The following is a 21,133-nucleotide window of genomic DNA, read 5'->3' on the forward strand; positions in this document are numbered from 1 at the left end:
TGATTACCAGTCTCATCATGGAGAATACTACATCCAGCTGCCCAGACACTCAACCAGGCCCAGCCAAGTTGACACACAAACTTAACTACCATAGCAGTCAAATGCCTTAGGCACTACACCACCAGAGCTCCTTCCTGGAAGAAGTGGCAAGCTGAGGGATGGTGATGAGTGGTCCATGGAAGTGAAATCACTACATAGAGAAAGAAGGTGGTCTGTGTGCATACTCTGGATGAGAAGAGGGTGAGAAACATGTTGGAGAAACTGAGGTAGTTGTATATGGCAAGATGGGAGGGTAAGGAGGCATGTGGGTGAGAGAGGGAGCCAGTATAAAGGATTTAGCATCAGGGACCTCATTTTCTGAGGGCAACAGGAAGCCAATGGAAATTTTTCAGCTGGGGAGTAACAAACTCATATTTGTATATTAGATACCACTGGCTGAAGCACAGCAAATAGATAAGATCTAGGAAGTAGACTGGAGGCAGGGATGCCAGTCAGGACACTGATGCCTTGGTCCATATGAGAGCCAACAGTGGCCATGACACTTGCCTGGATCCCCACTCCGTACAGGGCAGGTCCAAACACCTCAGCAGGCTCCACTGGATTCCTCAGGAACACCTCTTCTGATGGTATCTCCTTGATTTTGCTTGGGGCAACTTCCTACTGCCATTTTGCTTGAAAGTGTTGATCTAGATGCTCTGCCCTCCTCTGGACAGGCTGAACCAATCAGATGTGTTCTCCCTGGATTTTGAACCTTGGGCAAAAAAGGTTGTGTTTCTTGATCTCAGTAGCACCCACCATGTAGAGACCACCACTCATGTAAACCTTCTGCTCCCCAGATTCTCCCAGGGCTTAAGCCCTGGCCTCTCTGAGGTCTGGTTTTTGAGGTCTTTCCTTAATCCCTTTTGCTTGCCAGTCACTTTCTATGGTTTTAACCAACCTTCTCCCTCTAATGCTTCTTCCACTGTGTCTCTAGCCAAAAAACTCCTACTCACTTTCTAAGACCCACCTCAAAGTGTAACTCTTCATTATAGCCTCCCTGACACCTCTAGGCAGAGTGAGTCCCTCCACTTCTAAGCTCCCTTAGAATCTTCTTCTATAGCATCATAGTTATTTGAGTTGTTTGCTAGCTCTCCACCTCCACCAGTTGGGGCATTCCTTAAAGGCTGGGACCACATCTTATCCATCCTTGTCTCTCCAGGGCCCAGTGCTGAGTTGGCACATAGCAGAGGCCCAGTCAGTGTTTGTTGAATGAATAAGAGAAGTCATTAGTGATCTTCTGCTGTCCTGTAGGTTCAAATTTCATACTATGGACCCAAGTCCCCACCAACCCAAGCCCTGCTCTACCTCACTGGAGTTGGTAAGTGATGACCAGGATCCTGGAGCACCAGCCCCTCACACACACACACACACACACACACACATACACACATACCTACAAGGCATCTCTCCAGCCCTGGAGCTAATCTTAGACTGAACACAGAAAAAGGACAGGTTCTAGCCAGCACACATCTGTTAGTTCATAAATATTCCGCCTCCCCCCACCCCGGTCAGTGAACCACAAAAAAACATAATTGGGAAGAGTATGTAGTGAGCTTCAATTAGATCTTAATATTTTATTTTTTAAGTGAGACAGTGGGTACAGAGATTTTGGCACACAACAACAACAACAGAGATTTTCAACATATGATTCTCTATCCCTTTTTGACACTGAAATATTTGTAACAAAAGTTGTTAATGCCTTATACAATAATATAGACCAGAGTTTCCAGGTTTCCATGATTTATATCCCATCTTCACAAATTTTTGCCATATCAGTGATCCACTAATATATTTTTTAATATTCTTCTTTAAATAAATCCATTTTTAAATTTGACCTCCTCTTGAGCAATAATAACACAGTGTTATTTAAATGTTATTAAATATCTAAACATTTTTCTGTATGCTGCTCAGCCTGACCATTGTTGACCTGTAACCCTGGGGCTGACATTGTTGTTGTTGTTATGTGCCGTCGAGTCACATCTGACTCATAGTGACCCCTCCTTGGGTTTCCGAGGCAGTATCACTACGGAAGTAGATTGCCCCATCTTCCTTCCGAGGAGTGGCTGGTGGGTTTGAACCGCCAGCCTTCTGGTTAGCAGTCAAGTGCCTTAGCCACTATGCTACCAGAGCTCCCATTAGAGCATATAAATACTTTGTATTAAATAGATAAACAAACACGAGCTGAGTGAGATGTCCTTGCAGGGCTTCACATGGAAACTCCTGTTGGGGTGGCTGGGTATTCTTTCTGAAACTCCTGGGCAGCTAGCCACCTAGGGTCTGGTTTGCATCACAGTCGTGGTTCCCTTGAAGGAGGGTGGGGATGGTCAGAAGTCCCACTCTGCTGTCTGAAATGCAGCCATCACTCTTGGGGCCTCAGTAGGGGATGGGTTCTTTGAAACTATGTCTCCTGGGAAAGGAGAGGGAGCAATGCTCCTCAAACTTGGTGTCCACTGTCTCCCGAACCAAGGAGGCCAGGTGAGTGCCTCCACTCTGTACCCTGGCCAACCCTCTCCTCTCATTTTGTGGGATTTCAGAAATCTCCCTGCACACGGACATCACCCGCACAGGCAAAGTGAAGCCGGCAGGAACCAAGAACTACCAGGTACTGTGCAACCTCCACCAACTGCCGCTTCCTTTAGCTTCCTTTAGATATTATGTGGATTCTTAATTACTAAATTACTTACTTGATTACCAAAAAGCTTCCTTTAGCTCTACTGGGTTCTCCTGGGGCAACCTCTAGTGGTGATGAAGTGAACAGCAGTCTGTCTCACATGTGCCAGAGTGATACAGATTGACCGTAAGAGACACAATTCAGGAAGAAAGAACAAAAACAGAAAGAAAAAAAAAGTAGAAGGAAATTAAAATCACCATGAACATTTCGGTTTATATATATCCCATCTCTTGTACAAGACCAGGTTTTCTCCATCTCTGGATACAGAGGATGTGTTGTCCTAGACCCTAAAAAGTCACACACACAGCTGAGAAAAGATTTGTAAGAAGGTCTCTCAGGCTTAAAATCCCTGTGGGATCAATTCCAGGTCACGATGACCCATGTGTGCAAAGCAGAACTGCTCCATAGGATTTTCAAGGCTGTCACCTTTCAGAAGCTGATCGCTAGGTCTGTCTTCCAAGGCACATCTGATGACTTCCAACCACCAAGCTTTTGGCTAATTGTTGAGCACTTAAACATTTGCAACACCCAGGGAGTCCCAGAATCTTTAATGATATGCCCTTGGTATTGCCTGCATGGGGTAATGATAAATAAAGGACAAAATGGCAGGAGGTAGAGGAGGGAAGGAGTCAGGTGGGACAAGGAATATGTGTTGAGGAAAGAGAGGGTAGTGGAGAGTATGGGAGGGGCTTGTGAGCAGGAGTCTTAACCCCAGGTCCGGGATAAACTCCAGGGTATCCCTGAACACCCAAAACTGCCTGCATGATTTTATCCTGATGTGATATGTGCATTTTGGGAAGCTGTGACCTGCAAAAAAGGAGCTCTGGTGGCACAGTACATAAAACATTTAGCTGCTAACCAAAAAAGGTCATCGATTCAAACCCACCAGCTGCTCCGTGGGAGAAAGATGAGGCAGTCTGCTTCTGTAAAGATTTACAGTCTTGGGAACCCTATGAGGCAGTTCTACTCTGGCTAAAGGGTAACTATTAGTCAGAATTGACTCAATGGGGGGTGGATTTTTGTTTGTTTTATACCAGTAGAAAGATTAAGATCCTCTTGTCAATCAAAAATGAGGAGAAAAGTGGGGAAGCAGGAAGGTTCTGGAAAAATTACAACCTTGGGAGTGGAATCCACCCTTTTCATCCCCAGTGGTGAGAGCTGTCCCATAAAGGGAAGACATCATCACTATGAGATTCCCCACCAGGCAGAGCCGCTTAATTTGCTTTCATCTTTTAACAGACAGTATCTGGCTGCTAAGAATAGACACACACTTTGGTAAATAAGTAATTAAGAATTCACATAATAGTAACTATTTAGATTAGAATCTTGACATAAATATTTAGCTCATTTTGGTTTGTCAAGTCAACATTTTAAAATAGTTGTTAAAGTCCATTTTACTGATGTCAGCGCTTTTTAAAAAATGGACACACAGCATTTTCAGTGAATGTGTTTATGACTTGGTAGGTAGGCAAAAATCCACTTCTGGGACAAAGAATGACGTGGTGTGGGAACAGGAGTATGACCTGCAGGAAGCTGATGAGGCGACAGGGGGAGGTCGCTGTGCTTCCTCTGAGGGTTGGGGGCTCTATGCAGTTTCCTAAGCATGCCCCGTCTCTTGTGGGTGTCCACAGAGAAATTGGACCTGGGGCCCTCACAGACAAGGTGCCATCCTGTTGGTGAACTGCGACAAAGATAATCCTACATCCTCCACCATGGACTTCAAGGATGATGAGGCACATGACAGCAAAGGTAAAGACCCCTGATAGCTAGTGGGGATGGAACTTTGTCCACATGGCCTGTGCCTCCTATCAGCTCTCTGAAATAGGAGCTGAAAGCATGTCCTTGTTACTATGTTCATTTTACAGGTGAAGAAATGGGAAAAGGTCCTAAAAGGGTAAGCGACCTGTCCAAGATCACACAGCAGTGAGAGAAAAGCTGGGATCAATGCTGAGTCTCTTCTAGGCTCCAGTTCCCACTGCCTATCTCAAACTTCTGCCCCTGAGTCAAACTTGGAGCCCAAAATAATCCCAAATGAAAGCCTGCCCCAAACACATGCCAGAGTTGCCCCTGGGTCCCTGCCAGATCCAGGCACTACTCTGAACACTTCAGAATCACTAGCTCATTTGATACCTTAACCAAAGCCAAGAGGCATGCATTATTGTCACTCCCATTCTACAGGTGGGAAAACTGAGGCACAAAGGAGTTAAGCAATTTGCCCAAGGTTACATAGCTAAGAAGTAGCAGGCTAAGGATTTGAACCTGGGCATTCTGACACCAGAGAAAATTTAGGGCACAAGGAGGGTAGTGGACTAGTCAAGGGTGTAGGACGCCCTGGCACATCTCTGGGCTGCTGAGCTGTGGCCAGGGTGGGAGAGACAACATCAACCACTTCCTGGAGGAGGATGCTAAGGCAGAGAGGTTGGCAATGCCAGGGCAACAGCTGTGGCCTTCCTGGGGAGTTGCTAGGATATCATGGAAATGGATGCACTATAAAGTTGCATCCAGTTAGTCTGACCTTAGGCCAGGGGACAGCCTCTACACAGTGTCTGGTACACAGTCATGGTCAAAGTACCTTTTGTGGGTACCAAGCACTGCAATAAGCATTTCATATGCATTATATATATATTTTGCATTATGCCTGTATTCATTATAATACATGTATATATATAATTGTATGCATTACTTCATTTTAGTTGCACAACAGTCCTAAGAGTGAACACTGTTCTTAGCCTTTGTCTTAGTTAGGGTTCTCTAGAGAAAAAAAACCAGTAGTATATGTGTGTGTGTGTGAGTGTGTGTGTGAGTGTCTGTATGTGTGTGTCCATATGTAGAGAGAGATTTACTTCAAGGGGTTGGCTCATGTGATGGTGTAGATCGGGTGGCAGGCTAGAGACTCCTACTGGCTTGCATTCCAAGATCTGTAGTTCAGCCAAGAGGAAGAGTACAGAGTCGAGAGAGAATGAGTTCTGCCAAAATATCTATTCAAAGTCTGGAGCTGACCATATCCTATGGAACTCTCCTCTCAACTGATTGGTCAGTTATGTTGCATTAGATTACATTATGGGAGGTTATTACATTGTGTTAGATTACATTATGAAACAGCAACTAGTCTAGTGTTTGGCCAAATCATTGGGAACCGTATCCTAGCCAAGTTCACACACAAAAACCATTACAACCCGGTTTATTGATGATAAAACTGAGGCACCAGAAACCAGTTCCAAGCTCACGCAGATCCAGGATTCATAGTCGACTCAATCTGTCAGAGAAACTGTTGCTTGAGAGTATTGCCTTCCCTATGCCTTTGCTGTTATCCAAGTTCATTCATGAACTTCACTTCCTGCCCAGGACAGTGGGAAGAAATCTTTTCATCCATTCATTCCATAAATAGTTATCCAGCACCTGTCCCGTGCTAGTCACAGTTCTAGGTGCTGCTCCATTCTAAGTGCTGGAGACACAGCAATAAATAAGCTAAGCATGGTCCCTGTCTTTGCTGAGCTTACACCCTAGTGGGAGAAGACCAAAACCCTACCACCTTTCCAAAATGAAAAAGATCATTTCAAACACTGGAAACTGCATTAAAAAAAAAAAAAAAAAAACTCACTGCCATCGAGTCAAATCCAACTCATGGCGACTCCTCCTTGGGTTTCCGAGGCAGTATCTCTACGGAAGTAGATTCCCCAGTCTTCCTTCTGAGGGAAATCATATGGAGAAAATAAAATTGGGCAACATGATAAAAAGTGGTCTCGAGGGGGATGGGCTGGAAGGGTAGTAAGTCCCCACCAGGGGCTGACTAACAAGAGATTAGCTGTGTATCTGTGCAGGCTTGGCCAGCAAGTGGTCTCAGGACCTGCGTTTCAGGCCACACCCTCCTTGTTCCAGACCTGCAGGACATGTCTCTGATGACCTTGAGCACACAGACCCCCAACGGTTTCTTCACCAAGTACCAACTAGTGCTCCATGTGGCCAAATCAGAGATGGACAAAGTGCGTGTGTTTCACGCCAAACGTGAGTTATCCTGCCTGGGCCTCCTGTCTCTGTTTCTCCCTATCTGTGATCCCTACATATTCCAACCACTGGGATGCAGCCTCTTCAGTGGACAGTGCCTCAGCACCACTATATGCTGGGTCCTAAGAACCAGGCATGCAGCATGGGCAAGACAGTGTTTCTCTCACTCCCTTCTAGAAGAAGGCCACAGACAAAATGCACACACAGTCATGAGAGCATGTCTGGTGCTAGTGAGCCCTGTGAAGGAAACAACCACCCTCCCAAGGACTCCTTACTGTTCCCTGCTTCTCTCTGCCTCTGTGTCTCTCCCATTCTCTGTCTCTCTCTCTCTCACCTACACACAACGGACTCATGTTTATATAGATTGTGAATCCAAGCAGACTGCATATGTTAGGCAAGGATTCATTCTCCAACATCCTGCTAATCAAAACCAAAATCTGTTGCCATGGAGTTGGCTCCAACTCATGGAGACCCCACGTGTGTCACAGTAGAACTGTGCTCCATGGGCTTTTAATGGCTAGTTTGTCAGAAGTAAATTGCCAGCACTTTCTTCCAAGGCAACTCTGGGTGGACTTGAACCTCCAACCTGTTGGTTAGCAGCTCAGCACATTAACCGTTTGCACCATCCAGGGGTTCCTCCTTCTAATGAAAGATATCAGTAATAGCTCAGTGGTGCATGAACGTCTATTAAATGCCAGTCTTTGTTCTAGAGTCAGGGCACAGGCAACAATGAACAAAACAAAGTCCCCACCCTCATGCTTCTTTCATCTTAGAGGATTGAGACAATGATAGGTAAAATACCAAGTTTGTCAGATGGTGTTGAACACTGTGTAGATAAATACATTACAGAAGACAGTGTGGAGTGAGGGATGGAGTAAGAGTGTGTAGAGAGGCGCCAGGCAAGGCTTCTCTGAGAGTTGTCATTTGAGCAGAAATGAGTATGGGAATAGTAGACACAGGGGGAAGGAAGGACATTCCAGGCAGATGGAACAGCACATGCAAAGGCACTGAGGTGAGATCATAACTGTGGGCTAGAGGAATGCAGGGAGGCTTGTGGGGCTTGTGAGTTCAATTTACCTACAGGATGGAGGTTGTTCTGGTTACCTCGTGCCGCTCTGACAAGAATATATCACAGATGGGATGGCCTTAACAAACAGGAGTTTATTCTTACAATTTGGAGGCTTTAAGTCCAAGTTCAAGTGCCAGGCTCTAGGGGTTGGGTGAAAGCTCCTCAGCTTTGGGCTTCAGCTCCGCCTCCAGCTCCCGGCCCACTGAAGCTAGAGGCTTTTCTTCACTCAGACAGCTGCTGGCTGCTGAGGCTGCCAAGCCCAAGGTTGACAAGTAAAAAGGCACAGTCCTGATGTTACCAAACCACATGGCAGGCCGTTAATTCAAGTCTATTGTAAGTCCCAAAGAGCATGGCAGGCTGCTGAACAATGACATGGCTACATGCAGGGTCCAAGCGTGCCATAAGCTAGAGACCATTCCCAAAGCTGCTGCTTATATACGGGAAGCAGACCACATACCCAAAGCAGCTAATCAGCTGTTCACAGTAGATTCCACCATGGAGTTGATTACCAGTCTTATCATGGGGAATACTATATCCAGTTGCTCAGCCACTCAACCAGGCCCAGCCAAGTTGACACAAAAACAAAACCACCACAGAGGCCAATCAGATGGGTTTGTGCAGAGGTGCAATGTGAGCTGGCTTCCTTCCATTCTTCTTGTTGTTATGAGTTACTCTCCGGTTGATTCCGACTCATGGCGACCCCATGTGTGCAGAATAGAACTTCCTTCCATTCTTGTTGTTGTTACAGGTTACTCTCCGGTTGACTCCAAGTCATGGCGACCCCATGTGTGCAGAATAGAATTACTCCATAGGGTTTTCAAAGCTGTGACCTTTTGGAACCAGATCACCAGGCTTGTCTTTTGACACACTTCTGGGTGGATCCAAACCACCAACCTTTCAGCTAGTAGTTGCACCATCCAGTGACTCCTTTCTATACCAAAGTAATTCAACTGACATTAGTCTGACAACACACCAGGCATCACCTCCTCCAGGAAGCCCTCCCTGATTCTCTAGATGTCCTTCCATCACAGCACTTATCGTCCTCTGTTATTTTGACAGTCTGTGCTCCTCCTACTCACCCATAGACTGTGCACTCTCTGGGGATGAGGGTGGTTACTGTCTCCCTGGTATTTCCAGGTCTCAGATGAAATCTGGCTGGAACAGGTGCTCAGGAATAAATCAATAAATGCGTGAATGAATGACTTCACGCTGGACTTCATTCATGTTGGACTTCTTGTAAAGTTGGGAATGGCTCAGGGACCCCTGTCACCCCCCAGCCCAGGGAGCAACACCCCAGCTGGACTTTGGTCTTGTATTCCCAAAGGGAGGGTCCAGCCAGCTTTGGCTGTGAAAGCCCTCAGGTAGGGTCCATGCAATAGCCCTGGATAAGGTGTCACCACAACAGGGAGAAGAAATGAGGTTTTCAGAGATAATGTGCAGACTTGAACCTCCCCTGTTCTCTTCCTAGGGAACAAGTCACCCTCCAAATATAAGATAGTCCTGGGACCCCAGAAGCCGTGCCATGCCCTGGAGCTCCCCGATGGCCAGCACAGCACCGACTTCTACGTGGAGGGCCTTGCTTTCCCAAATGTCAGCTTCCCAGGGCTCATTTCCCTCAGTGTCTCCCTTTTGGACATATCCAGCCAGGTAAGCCATGATGGTAGCCTATAATGGGGGCTGGGCTTCCAGGCAGTGACCCAACTGGGGGTGGAGGTGGGTGCAGAGTGCAGCTGGGGAAGGGGCCCCCAAACAGCTGCCATGGAAATGGTAGATGTTAGACCCTGGCTGCTGTGATGGCCCTTTCCCTGCCCTGCTCTCCACAGGAGACCCCTGAAACCCTGGTTTTCCAAGACAGCGTGACCTTCCGTGTGGCCCCATGGATCATGACCCCCAACACCCAGCCCCCACAGGAGGTGTATGTGTGCAGGTGAGGGGCACTAGAGTGCTAGCAGTGGGAGGCACTGTTACACTAGGAGAAGTCCTGTACTGGGAGTCAGGAACCCTGGGTTTTGACCACAGTCCATCACATACTTGTTGTAGGAATGGGAAAAACTGTAGTGGCGGTTGTTATCCTGTCCCAGAGCCAGGTGAGTCCCTAAGCCAGGTTTCCAGGGTTTCTCAATGTGAACCTCCTACATCAGAAACACCTAGAAACTTGCTTAAAATGCACATTCATGGCCAACCCCTGACCTGTTGGGTCTTGTCTCTGGGAATACTCTAGGAATCAGTCTTCTAGTCTGAGAGCCCCTGATAAGTGTGCAGGGCCTCAGGGGCATCCTCTCCCCTCTTCCAGTTGCTTCAGGGACAGAATGAGTAAGAGTGTAGCCAGGTTAAGGTGCAGGCTAGATGCCAGAGAGGCCTAGGTTTGAATCTCAGAGCTGTCCTCAGGTGGCATGACCTCCAGCTGCCATCTCCTCTTTAGTGAAAGGGGTTTCCTGCCTCATGGGCTGTTATGAGGATTATATGAGATAATGCCTGTTAAGGGTAGAGAGACAGGATGAGTTAGGCCAACAAATGTCTCCTGAGCACTTACTAAGTGCCCCTCCCGCTCCATCCAGGCCTGGGGTCTTGCGCCCCCTAGAAGACACTGGGACTATCCAGCTTGGCCCCTCAGAGCCCAGCCCAGGCTACTAGCTGAATCCAGAGCACTAAAGGGCTGCTTTTTCTCTCTATCCAGGATTTCTGAAAACGATGACTTCCTGAAGTCACTGACCACTCTGGCCAAGAAAGCCAAGTGCAAGCTAACTATCTGCCCTGAGGACAAGAACGACAATGACCAGTGGATGCAGGTACGTGGCCCTGTGGGACAGGTAGGCAAGGGCAGGTGGTCTGGAGCACAAGAGGGAAAGGACATTTAGAGGGTCTGCATTTCTGGGGCAAAAGGAAGACTGGGCAATCTACTTCCATAAAGATTTACTGCCTTGGAAACTCAATGGGGTCGCTATGAGTCGGAATCGACTTGATGGCAGTGGGTTTGGGTTTCTTTTTGTTTTGTTTTGTTTTGTTTTTTTGGTTTGGGCTTCTGGGGACCAGCCCAGTGTCTTGCCAACTGCCCTTTCTTGGATAGGCAGGGAGTTAGGGATCTCTAAGTGTCCCTGCATAAGAGGGTTCGGGCCAATGAGTCAACTGACATTGACTTTGTGCCACCACATGCCAACCGTGGCCACCAAAATGAAAGCCACCTCTCTGCTTAAGAACTCTCTGACAACCTCAGAGAGGCTACAAAGCTCAGGAGGCTCAACCCTCAACGGCTCATCCCCTCAAGGGGCCCTCCCCACAGGCTGGCCTTCAGGGCTCAGCCCCCAGACCAGGTCACACCCCTGCTCTAGCACTTGTCATGGCTCCCATGGCCTCCTCCCCAGCCTGCTTCCAGGACCATCTGCTTCCCTCGCCTAGCCTTTCCCTGTACTGATGAGCTCCTCAAGGCAGAGAGTGTCATTCAGCTCGGTGCCAAAGCCTGGCCTTGGTGGTCAGGTCTCTGCCCCCATGTCACTCACCTGCTGCCCATCTCCACACCTTAGCCCTTGCTGTTCTTTCTCCTATTCCCATTGAATCCCAGCTTTAACATTCCCCAGTCCTCCAGTGGGAATTCACCCCCCTTTCTTCCAAAACCCATTTTCTTTCTTGTCATTCTATCTTTATGGTGTCAGGGGTCGAACCATATGGAATTGCCAATATGCCAACATTGTTTGGTTCACTATCATGTCTGCCTCTAGAAAGCAAGGACCTTGAAGCAGGATTTGCACCAGATCCATCTCTGAACCTCCCTTCTCCTACTCCATGAGCTCAGTTGAGGCCTTACCTGCCCTGTTTTGGGACAGTCAGGGGGCTGTGGGGCAAGGGCTATTCATTATCACCCTCCAGACCTCCCTCCTTCCAAGAAGTCTTCTCTGGCCAATCCCAACCCCAATGGCATGAGGAGCCTCTCTCCCCACAACCTCTCAGACCCTCAACTTCCCCTCCCATCACTCTCCTAACACAGAGCTGCTCATCCACCTTGAGGGACAGGTTAATTGAGGACAGGGCCACGTCTTGTTCATCATGGATCCCAGCACCCAGCCAGGGCACACAGCAGGAGTGGGGGTGAAGGGCACACCAGGGGTGTCACCACCTGTTTGGGCACCAGGCATACACAGGACAATAAGCTCTGTTTTCTCAGACTCCCTTTTCTGGGTCAAACATTTTACAAGACTCCAATGGTGGGAGAGGGGCTGGTTCTGCGTCCCCATCTCTGCAGTGGGTTCCAGGACCCAGGCAGCATGCCTAACAACCTCCTTTCTTCTCCTTCTGCACAGGATGAAATGGAGATTGGCTATACCCAAGCCCCACATAAAACGTTGCCAGTGGTCTTCGACTCCCCACGGAACAGAGGCCTGAAGGACTTCCCCATCAAACGTGTGCTGGTACCTGTATGGGGTGGGGGTCACCAGCTGCTGAAACCTCCTTGTCTTCCTCATTAGCCTGTCCACCCTCCCACACCCCTGAGGGCTGAGCAGCCCAGCTCCCACCATGGAATTCCTGCTTGCTCAGGGGCAGTGCAGGCGGGACTGGTTGTTTTTGTTGTGATCCTGCTGATAAGATCTGGCTCATTTCTCAAAAGCCTTCTCCACCTGTGAGCTCACACCTCAAGATAACCCTGCTGAGGAACAGGTTGGGCTCAGACATCCTTGTTGGACTGGAGATGCTTTTGAGGCAAGGTGGGGTCAGAGCCAGGGTTGGTACCTTTTCCAGCATCCACTTGGAGCTTCTGTTTTTTGGGCAGGGTCTGATCTGAGGGGCTCCATCCAGAATGTGGTGGTATTCAGGACCAGAGTGATCATGCCCTCATGTGACTTTATCAGCCAAGTGAGTCATGCTTGACTAGCCTGGCAGGTTCATGCAAACTCAGCATAGAATAATAATAACAACAATAATGATGAGGAGAGTTGAGCATGCATTTAATTCTTCTGATAAGCTTTTAGGCTTTGATGTAGATGCTATTAATAGACCAGTTTTACAGATGAGAAAACTGATCTCTGAGACATGAAGTGACTTTCTCAAAGTCACACAAAGGTGAGTGAAGAAGTTGGATCAGGCCAGGCCTTGAGCATGCTCTTAACCAGAGGGCCTTCCTGTTCTCTCAGAAAGACTCAGCCTGCACCCAGAGCCCTGGCAACCAGTTGATTCGAGGAGCCCAGGGAAAATGGGGGGAATAACATGAGGTGCGAGGTTTGCTAAGGTAAATGGCTTTCCAAGGAGCATCCTGCTCTCAAAGGAATGGAGAAGGTGTCCCTGCCCACACAGGAGGCTTTTAAACAAAACTTCAGTTTAACTCAACAACTTGTCCTGAGCTCTCCTTACCCCTAGCCACGCCCTGCACTGAGCAGGGGAGATGCAGGGATTTTGTTGGGTTCACAGTGTCTTCTATGCCATGGAATCAAGTTAATCCTGTTTCAGGAGCATCAGGACAAATAAGCTAGCTGTCTGTGACTGCCCGTCCTTGCTGGTGTTAGCCCTATGTTGTTCAGTGCCTTGTTTCCTACTTTGATACTCCAAACATGACAAAGACCAGATCCTCTGGCAACACAAGACAAACTTCCAAAGTCCTAAATTAAAATGCCAGACAGACAGACACATCAGCACAAGTGTCTTCCCCTTTCCCACAGATAATCTGGGATAAAGGGGGCTGCAATGATCTCTTGGCCAAGCAAATCCAAAGGATTCCTGCTCAAATCACTCAGAATAAGAAGAATCAGAATAAAATTCAAACTCATCACCATGTTCGGGCCCCTGCCCACATGCCCATCCTCATCGAGGACTTTTCTTCCCCCACATGGACTTGCTCACCTCTAGCCCCACTGGCCTCCTTGTTCTTCAAACAGCACCCAACTTTTACTCAGCTCTCAGCCTTTGCATATGCCATTCCCTCCACCTGGAATGCCCTACCCCATTCATGTAGATGGCTATTTCTCATCCTTCAGGCCTCAGCTTCAATGCCCTCCTCAGTGAGGCCTTCCCTGACCTCAGAAGGAAGCCCTACCCCAAACCCCAGCACTCTTGAATACAGCCCTAGTGGTTTCTTCCAAAATACCAGAACCAAAACCAAAATCGCTACCATTGAGTTGATCCCAACTCACAGCAACCCTGTGGCACAGAGTAGAACTGCCTCATAGGGTTTCTAAGGCTGTAAATCTTTATGGAAGCAGACTGCCTCATCCTTTGCCCAAGGAGCAGCTGGCAGGTTCAAACTGCCAACCTTTTGGTTAGCAGTTGCATGCTTTAACCACTGTGCCACCAGAGCTCCTTCTTCCAGGATACTTTGTTATAAATCATTGATCTGTTCATTCACTTTTTATGGTCTCTTCCAGCTAGACCATAGGCACCATGAGGATAGGGCTGGGGCTGTTCTGCCCAGCACTAGCTTGAGGTTTAATGCACAATGGGGACTCTTTCCTTAAGATCATGCCAGTCATATTTTGTCAGCACTATAAATGGAAAACTTATAGCTTTTACCACAGATAGAAGACAACTGTGAAATTAAACACAATTTAAATAAAATGGCAGATACAACTGCTATAGCCAAACCTGAGATCAGCTATTTAGTTGCTAAAATGGGAGATTAGCAGGTGTTAAGGAAGCATTCAGCATCCCTGGGTGGGACAAGTGGTGAATCACTCAGTGCAAACTGAAAAGTTAGAGGTTCAAGTCCACCCAGAGACACATTGGAAGAAAGGCCTGACAATCTACTTTTGAAAAATCAGCCATTGAAAACCCATGGAGTGCAGTTCTACTGTGGCACACGTGGGCTCACCATTAGTTGTAATCAACTCAATGGCAACTGGTTTGGTTTTTTTAAGGATGTTTTTGCACCCTGGGACTTGAATATTTGGTGAATCAAAAAGATTGGAGGAGAATTGAAAAGACAACACCTTTCTAATGCTGTGCCTCAAAGGTGCATCAGTTGGCATCCATGGGCAGCCCACACAAGTCCACTCTTGGGGAGCTGCTTCTACAGAAAATGGGGACCCCATCACTTACTTGTAGAAATTCAAGCCTGCAGTGTATATAGCAGATCCCCTCTCATGACGACAGCCAAGGTTGGAGATTTGTGTGAATTTATCATTCATTCATCAAACATTCACTGAACCTGCTCTGTGATGGGCCCTGGTCTAAGAATGCGGTATACATCAGTGAACAAAACAGAGGTCCTTGCCCTCACAGAGCTGACACCTAGCAAAGAGAGGCCAGCAATAAACAATGAATACAGCAAATAAATAAATCATGTGGCATATTATAAGGTGACATCAAGTGCTACAGAAAAAAAGAAAGACTAGAGTAGAATAAAGGGACTCCATGGTGTCAGAGTGCTGTGGGAAGGAGGTGGGTAGATTGCAATTTTAAATAGAATGGTCAGGGTAGGCCTCGTTGAGAAGCTAGCATTGAGGAAAAACTAGAAGGAGGTGAGAGAGTTGGCCATGCCAACATCTGAGAGAAGAATTTTCCAGGAAGAGGGAACAACCAGTGCAAAGGTCCTGAGGCAGGAGCGTGCCTGGTGTGTTCAAGAAGATCAAGGAGACCAGAGGGGTTGGAGCAGAGGAGCAAGTGGAGAAGTGTGTGGAGGGGAGGGGTTAAGGTCAGAGAGGTGACAGGGCCTGGGGTGAAGGGACAGATCATATGAGATTGCTGGCCACTGTGAAGAATTTGGTTTAGATTCCAAGAAACCGAGGAACCATTGCAAGGTCTCAGACAGGGATGGGTTGTGATGTGACTTGTGTTATCAAAGATCCCTCTGGCTGCATGTTGAGAAGGGACAGCAGGGGTCAAGGGCAGAAGCAGGGAGAGCGGGAGGAGGCTATTGCAGTAATGAGATGAGAGGTGAGGGGCCACAGACCAGGGTGGGGCGGGGGAGGGAATGAGAGCTATTCTGAAAGCAGAGCCAACAGATTTCCTGGTGGTCACTGGGTGGTGTGAATGGTTGACGTGGTCAGCTGCTAACAGAAAGGTTGGCAGCACAAGTCCACCCCGAAGTGTCTCAGAACAAAGTCCTGGTGATCTACTTTTGAAAACAAAGCCATTGAAGACTGTATGGAGGACAGTTCTACTCTGACACACATGAGGTCGCCATGAGTCAAAATTGACTCAATGGCAGCAAGTGGTGAGAGAATGAAATGAGCCAAAGGTGCCATCAAGACTTTTGATTCTGTGACTGGCAGGCACTGTCCCCAGGATGGGAGGTGGGAGGGCAAACTGGCAGGTGAGGGGGTGAGGCGGGAAGAAGGGATCAGGAGTTGCACTTGGGTGTATCAAATTTGAGATACCAAGTCAACACCCAAGTGGTAAGTCAGGTAAGCAGGTGGCTATGTGCCCAGAGTTTGGGGAGAGGACCAGACTGGGAGTTGTCAGCTCATCAGTGGCATTTCAAGCATGACACTAGGCAAGAATCGCAAGAGAGAGAGTGAAACTGGAGAATAAAGAGGGGCCTTCCAGTGCCACAAGGTCAGAGAGACAATGAGGGAACAGTATCGGAGAAGGAGAAGGAGCAGTGATGAGGGAGGAGGTGAACGAAGAGTGGACAGGGTCCCAAGAGCCAAGTGCAGAAAGTGTGTCCAAGATGTGGGTGTGACCAGCTGTCCTGGATGCTACTGGTTGTCAAGGAGATGAGGCCAAGAATTGCCCTTGATTTCTCTGTGTGGTCACTGAAGACCTCAGGCATGAGAGTTATATTGGTATGGGTTTTGGAGAGAAAGTGGAAACGATGATTTTTAAACTTTTGGAGTCACAGATCTCCTTGCAACTACTCATCTTCCCAGGCAAATGCACCCAGGAGCATAATTTGGAATCACTTCCAGGGAGTCCATTGAGCTCCAGGGAGTGGATCATCAGTTTGTAGAGGGGCAGTTGGTTGTACTGTGATGGCTTACATGTTGCTGTGAGGCTGGAGGCTATGTCACCAGTATTTCAAATACCAGCAGGGTCCCTCATGGCAGACAGGCTCCAGGAGAGCTTCCAGACTAAGACAGACTAGGAAGAAAGGCATGATGATCTACTGCCAAATCAGCCAATGAAAACCCCAGGATCACACAGAATATTGCCCAATCTACTGCTGGCAATGAGCCCCCTGATTGGAAGGCTCTCAAAAGACTGAAGCACACCAACAATCACAAAGATGGTGCCAGACAGGGCAACATGTCATTCTGTCATACATGGGGTCACCATGAGTAGGAGCCAACTTAGCAGCAACTAACCAACCAGAGCAAAGAGGCTGCATCCTCTCCTAGGGAATGTGGTAGCTGAATGATTGCGCCTTACACATGTCCAGGTCCTCATCCCTGAAGCTGAAGCATCAACTCTTCTTTGGTCTTCTTTATTCATTGTCCAGCTTTCACATGCATATGAGATGACTGAAAATTGACTTGGGTTAGGTGCACCTTAGTCTTCAAAGTGACATCCTTGCTCTTCAACACTTTAAAGAGGTCTTTTGTAGCAGATTTGCCCAATGCAATATGATGTCTGATTTCTTGACTGCTTATTACATGGGTGTTGATTGTGGATATGAAATCATATTATTTACTTGACATTCAGTAGGTACCCAACATGCTAGTCCCTTTTCTTATTGACCTGATGCAACATTCCTTCAACAATCCACACCTCCTGTGTGCTAACCACTGGCGGTTATTGAATTCCTTCTTGTAACCAAGTGAAATTTTCAACTTGAACCTCACCCTCTCTTTACCCAGAGACTCCTTTCTCTAACTCTTGCCAAACACATCTTCCATTTCAGGGTCCAGATTTTGGCTATGTGACTCAAGAGCCCAAAAGAGGGAAAATCACTGGTCTTGATGCCTTTGGGAACCTGGAAGTGAGCCCTCCAGTCACAGTTGGGGGGAAGAACTATCCACTTGGCAGGATTCTTTTTGGGAGTAGCAGTTACCCCAGGTGAAGAGGGGAGGGGAAGGGTGGTCAGGGTCCAGGGAGGAGTGCCATGGAAATGCAGAGGCCAGAACCAGAAGCCTCTGCTACCTGCCCCCAACCCAAGAGAGCACAATAAACTTAAGATCTTGAGTATGAAAGGAATCAAAGTATAGGACAAGGGACACAGGCTTTGGGACCTGTAGACCCAAGTTTAAGTCCCAGCTCTACTGACTTACATCCACTCTTTCAGTTGGTAAATATTCACTGAGCACCTACTGTATACCAGGCATTATGCTAGGAGCTGGGAATGCAACTATGAATATGACGCACAAGTCCATGCCATGAGTCCAGTTAGGGAGACAGATAATAGAACAGTAAACAAATAAAATAATTTCTAATAGTTAAGAAAACAGATCAGAGAGGGACAGAGGAGGAGTGGGAATTAGGTTAGTCAGGGTGTTTTGTTGTTGCTGTTATGTGCCATCAAGTCAGACCCGACTCACAGTGACCCCTCCTTGGGTTTCCGAGGCAGCATCACTACGGAAGTAGATTGCCCAATCTTCCTTCTGAGGAGTGGCTGGTGGGTTTGAACCACCAGCCTTCTGGTTAGCAGTCAAGTGCCTTAGGCACTAAGCTACCAGAGCTCCTAGTCAGGGTGCTTAGGGAGGTCCTTTCTGGGGAGGTAGCTTTTGAGCTGAGGTCTGATGATAAGAAGGACCTGGCCATGTGGAAATATGGGACAGAGAATTCCAAGTAGATGGAAGAGATATGCAAAGGCCCTGAGGCAGGAGCAAACTTGGTATGTTCAACAAAGCCAGAGTGGCTAGAACAGATTGAGCAAGAGGAAGAGAGCTAGGTAGGGGCTACATCACATACGTCAGGGCAAGGAGAAAACTGAGGCTCAGAGAGGTGAAGGATCATTCCCAAGGCCACACAGCTAACAAGGGACCATGAACTCAGGTCAGACTGGCTCCAAACCACAACACCACCATACAGACTAAGTCAATTACCTTATACACTCTGTGCCTCAGTTTCCCCAATAAAACTGGGATAACAATTCCTAAATCCCACAACTACTAGGAGATATAATAAAGGTGAGGAGACCTTCTGGCCTCCTGAATCCCCTTCCTGGCTGCAGGAGAACCATGACCCCTTTGCCAAGTCCCCAGTCCCTGAGAGACCTTCCTGCTGAACCCCTTCCCTATCACTGTCCCCTTTACACACACACTCCTTTAACCCTGCATTGACAGCAATGAAAGCCGGGAGATGCACCAGGCCCTGCAAGGCTTCCTCGCTGCCCAGCAGGTGCAGGCCCCAGTGAAGCTCTATTCTGACTGGTTATATGTGGGCCACGTGGACGAGTTCCTGAGCTTTGTGCCAGCGAAGAACAGGAAGGTACAATCTGGAGGCCTGCCTGGAGGAGGCTATGTGCCACCTTCCTGGGTCACCATGTCAGACTCTTTTTCCTCACCCCTGGGGAATGGAGGGGGGAGGAGGCAGCCAGGCTGGGACCAAACCCAAACTCCCCACATCCTCAGCAAAGCTCCATGGGCAACACTGGCCTTTGACCTCAGTGTTTCCTGTCTCCAGGGCTTCCGGTTGCTCCTGGCCAGCCCCAGGGCCTGCTACAAACTGTTCCAGGAACTGGAGAAGGAGGGCCACGGGGAGGCTCTGCTGTTTAAAGGGATCGAGAGTAAGTGGAACATGCCTGTTCCTCCTAACTGGGCATTTTTCTCTGCTTGCCCATGGTCACCTATTGCCAAAAGGAATCACCTAGGTAACAGATATTTTCTGAGCATCTACTGCAGGCCAGGCATCCTGCTAAGCACCAGGGATACTGCGCACAGGACAAAATGGCTTCCAGCCCCTGGGGCTTACAATCCAACGGGAAGCCAGTCAATCAGACAACTATAACACAAGGGCCTTGGGTGATATCTGGGGATGCTCAGGGAAAACTTCCTGGAGGTGAAAACTAAGCAGGAACACAAGGGATGAGTAGGAGGTGGCTAGAAAAAATGTGGTGGTGGGACAAAGGGAAGGGAAATATTACAGACAGAGGGAACAGTGAATGCAAAGACTCAAAGGCAAGAGAGAACAAGATGTGTTTAAGGATCTGAAAGAAATTCAGTCTTTCAGGTAATACAGTACGATGTGATATTGTAATTTCTTTACTGAAATATTTTTTCAATAAAGCTCACAGACATGGGTTGAGGTTAGACAAGCCTCCGTGTCTGAGCGTTCTCGCCTAATATCTGTAGTACATCATGTGACCTCAGGCGACCCTCATGCCTCCTTTTTTCCCCTCTTTGAAGGGAATCTCTGGGGATAAGAAGTTCTAATGGAGGGAGAGCACCATTTTACATAAAAACTGATAATAACCAAATATTTTATCCAAAGCATTGCTTCCCGGATGCTCACAACAAATTTGTCCGTTAGAAATGACGGTGGCACCCATTTTATAGATGGAGAAACTGAGTCCTCACGTACTTCCTGGGAAGAGGGAAATGGACCCCTGAATTCATTCACTTTTTTTTTTTCTTTTTCTCTTTCTCCATAACAGGAAAAAAACAGCAGGAAATAAAGAACATTCTATCGAACAAGAAATTGAGAGAACAGAATTCATACGCAGAGGTACAAGCCTGGGTGCCCAGGCGATGCCACCCCCACCCCAGCCACCTTCGCTGCAAGTAGGGGCACAAGGCAGGAGCCTTCTGTGGGCTACATGTTGGCGCAGTGACGAGTGGCCCTAGGGGCTATGATGATGCCTCTTAGGATCTGAGTAAATGAAAGAGGGAGAGACCTTACCCTTCACTCTAGGAGCCAGGTGATGCATGAAAAGAGAAAAGTCAGAAAAGCTGGAGTCAGAGAAAGAGAGAAACCCTCAGAAATAGAGGGATAAAGGGACAATGTGAGAGGTCAAGTGCTAATATGACAGTGTGCAGAAAGACAGAGACACACAGCAGAGGGAGAGGCAGAGAGAGACCCAGAGGTGGAGGGAGGGCAGAGGGGCAGAGGAAGGACAAAGAGGAGGAAAGAGGCCCCCTCAGGCCAAGGGCCCTAGTGCCAGAGAGGCCCCAGGTGCTGCTCCGTACCCCGTCCTCTGGTCCTTCCTTCCTCTTGGCACATCCACCACCCTCCTCCCTCTCAATCCAGCGCTGCATCGACTGGAACCGAGAGGTGCTGAAGCGGGAGCTGAGCCTGGAGGAGTGCGACATCATTGACATCCCCCAGCTCTACCATCTCCAGGAGTATGACAAAGGGATCCTGAAGGCCGATGCCTTTTTCCCAAACATGGTGAGGAGGGGGCAGTCAAGAAGCTAGCGGGGCTTTCAGCAGGTGCAGGAAGCTTGGACTCTTCTCCTCACCTGCCTGGGATTTTCATGACCCTTTTCAGTTTACAAGGAGCTCGGGTGGCACAGTGGTTAAAGCATGCAACTGCTAACCAAAGCTGCTCCTTC

General features: G+C 48.1%; 1 protein-coding gene across 1 annotated transcript in view; it reads left to right on the forward strand.

Annotated features, from left to right (window-relative positions):
• PADI4 (peptidyl arginine deiminase 4) overlaps window positions 1-21,133 on the forward strand; it is a 42,685-nt gene that overhangs the window by 17,367 nt on the left and 4,185 nt on the right. Inside the window, exons 3-15 of the mRNA XM_007935852.1 lie at window positions 1,291-1,357; window positions 2,574-2,641; window positions 4,342-4,459; window positions 6,590-6,715; window positions 9,253-9,431; window positions 9,608-9,711; window positions 10,462-10,573; window positions 12,080-12,187; window positions 17,545-17,699; window positions 18,926-19,070; window positions 19,266-19,368; window positions 20,236-20,306; window positions 20,829-20,969. Coding sequence (XP_007934043.1) covers window positions 1,291-1,357; window positions 2,574-2,641; window positions 4,342-4,459; window positions 6,590-6,715; window positions 9,253-9,431; window positions 9,608-9,711; window positions 10,462-10,573; window positions 12,080-12,187; window positions 17,545-17,699; window positions 18,926-19,070; window positions 19,266-19,368; window positions 20,236-20,306; window positions 20,829-20,969 — 1,497 coding nt within the window. The remainder of the gene's footprint in view (window positions 1-1,290; window positions 1,358-2,573; window positions 2,642-4,341; window positions 4,460-6,589; window positions 6,716-9,252; window positions 9,432-9,607; window positions 9,712-10,461; window positions 10,574-12,079; window positions 12,188-17,544; window positions 17,700-18,925; window positions 19,071-19,265; window positions 19,369-20,235; window positions 20,307-20,828; window positions 20,970-21,133) is intronic.

Source organism: Orycteropus afer, unplaced genomic scaffold, assembly GCF_000298275.1.
Source record: "Orycteropus afer afer isolate SDZICR_OR568_19922 unplaced genomic scaffold, OryAfe1.0 scaffold00031, whole genome shotgun sequence".
NCBI lineage: Eukaryota > Metazoa > Chordata > Mammalia > Tubulidentata > Orycteropodidae > Orycteropus > Orycteropus afer.